Here is a 1363-nt window from a genome sequence, read left to right as displayed (position 1 = left end):
CCCCCGCTCCCCCTCCACACACACACAGAGCAGGTAGTTGTACCACCTCCACCTCATCCTGCTCTCGGCTCTTCACGTATCACAACCTGATCGCTGTGTACCACAGGCGTCACACACAAGCCCGCAGCATCCTGGCACCCGCCCTCCCTCCTTATCTCTCCCAAGTCAATTTTCCCGCCAACCGGAGTGTCTCAGAGATGCAGGGACCTTGCCTGGGGCAAAAAGGATTAGAAAATGCAGACACACAGATAAGAATGAGGTCTCTGGATTTTACTGTGGAGATTCTGAATGCCCGATAGAGTCCAGCATGGGAGTTTTCTCCTATAACTGAGAAGTTCATCTCAGAGCTACAGACACCCACCCCGGGGCACGGCACAGCTTCTCTTTGTCATGTGTATTAAATGAGATGTGTTTATTTCTTAGCTAAATGAGCAATATAGTATTCTCTTTCCAGTGTCTGGTAAAGGCAAGAGAGGCGAGGAATGTCTTCCTCAAGATTTTCAGGATCTCAAACAAAGCTGGGAGGGGTCTCCTGGGAGGAATGAAAGGAAACCAGGTCTTGGGTCCCCAGGTCTCTTCCTTCCTGAAGAATGCGGCACTCACTTCGGGAGCTGCTCAGGGTCCGTTGTTCCTCCTGCTCATTTCCATGGCTATCGAGGATACTGGTCTCCTCCAGAACCAGTTAGGGCTCCACCTGGGCCTGTGGGGGGCTCCACAATTCCCTCCAGGGCCTGGGCCAAGGCCATGGTTGAGGCCATGGGGGCGGTAGACAGCTGTGTTAAAGATGTTTCTCAGGGACAGGCTGTTTCTCTAGAAAAAGAAGAGTCAATAGTTTCAGAATGGCATCCCTGTCTCCCAAGCCTTCTCCACAGACACCTTCTGGAATCTTCTCCCACTTCCAACCACACTCCTTCCTAGTTCTCGTTCCTCCAGTCCTTTCTATGGCCCCCTTTTCCCACAAGTCACCAGCTTCCTCTGCTTTGACCTGCCATTTCTCTGTGTTACTCTCTCCTGATCTCCCTTCCTCCCTACCCACCTCTGACTTGAGACCCCTTCTATTCACACCCATTTCCCTGTGTTTCTGCTGCTCCTTCCCCCAGGCGTTTTCTTACATATTAGGCACTCACCACACAGAAGAAGAGCCCAGCAAACAGCCCCACGGCCGCCACAACCGAGACCAGCGTGATGAGGAAGATTTCCCATGGCAGCAGGGACCCCCCAGGCTTCGCCCCACTCACTGCAGTAGAGGCACTTGTGTTAACTCTGTGGGAAGTTGTGTGCGTTCCAGTCAGAGCGGGTGTTCCAGAGCCTGCGGAGGTCACACCGGACCCAGAGCTGGTGGCTGTGCTGGCCCCACTGGAGG

General features: G+C 53.6%; 1 protein-coding gene across 1 annotated transcript in view; it reads right to left on the bottom strand.

Moving 5' to 3' along the window:
* Window positions 1–615: 615 nt before the first annotated feature.
* MUC21 (mucin 21, cell surface associated) overlaps window positions 616–1363 on the bottom strand; it is a 30409-nt gene continuing 29661 nt past the window's right edge. The window contains exons 7-8 of the mRNA XM_031935704.1: window positions 1128–1363; window positions 616–810 (exon numbers count right to left, since the gene is read on the bottom strand). The exon at window positions 1128–1363 is cut by the window's right edge and continues 44 nt beyond it. Coding sequence (XP_031791564.1) covers window positions 616–810; window positions 1128–1363 — 431 coding nt within the window. The remainder of the gene's footprint in view (window positions 811–1127) is intronic.

The sequence above is a fragment of the Piliocolobus tephrosceles genome, chromosome 5 (assembly GCF_002776525.5).
Source record: "Piliocolobus tephrosceles isolate RC106 chromosome 5, ASM277652v3, whole genome shotgun sequence".
Classification (NCBI taxonomy): domain Eukaryota; kingdom Metazoa; phylum Chordata; class Mammalia; order Primates; family Cercopithecidae; genus Piliocolobus; species Piliocolobus tephrosceles.
This window is presented reverse-complemented; position numbering and strand designations above follow the sequence as displayed.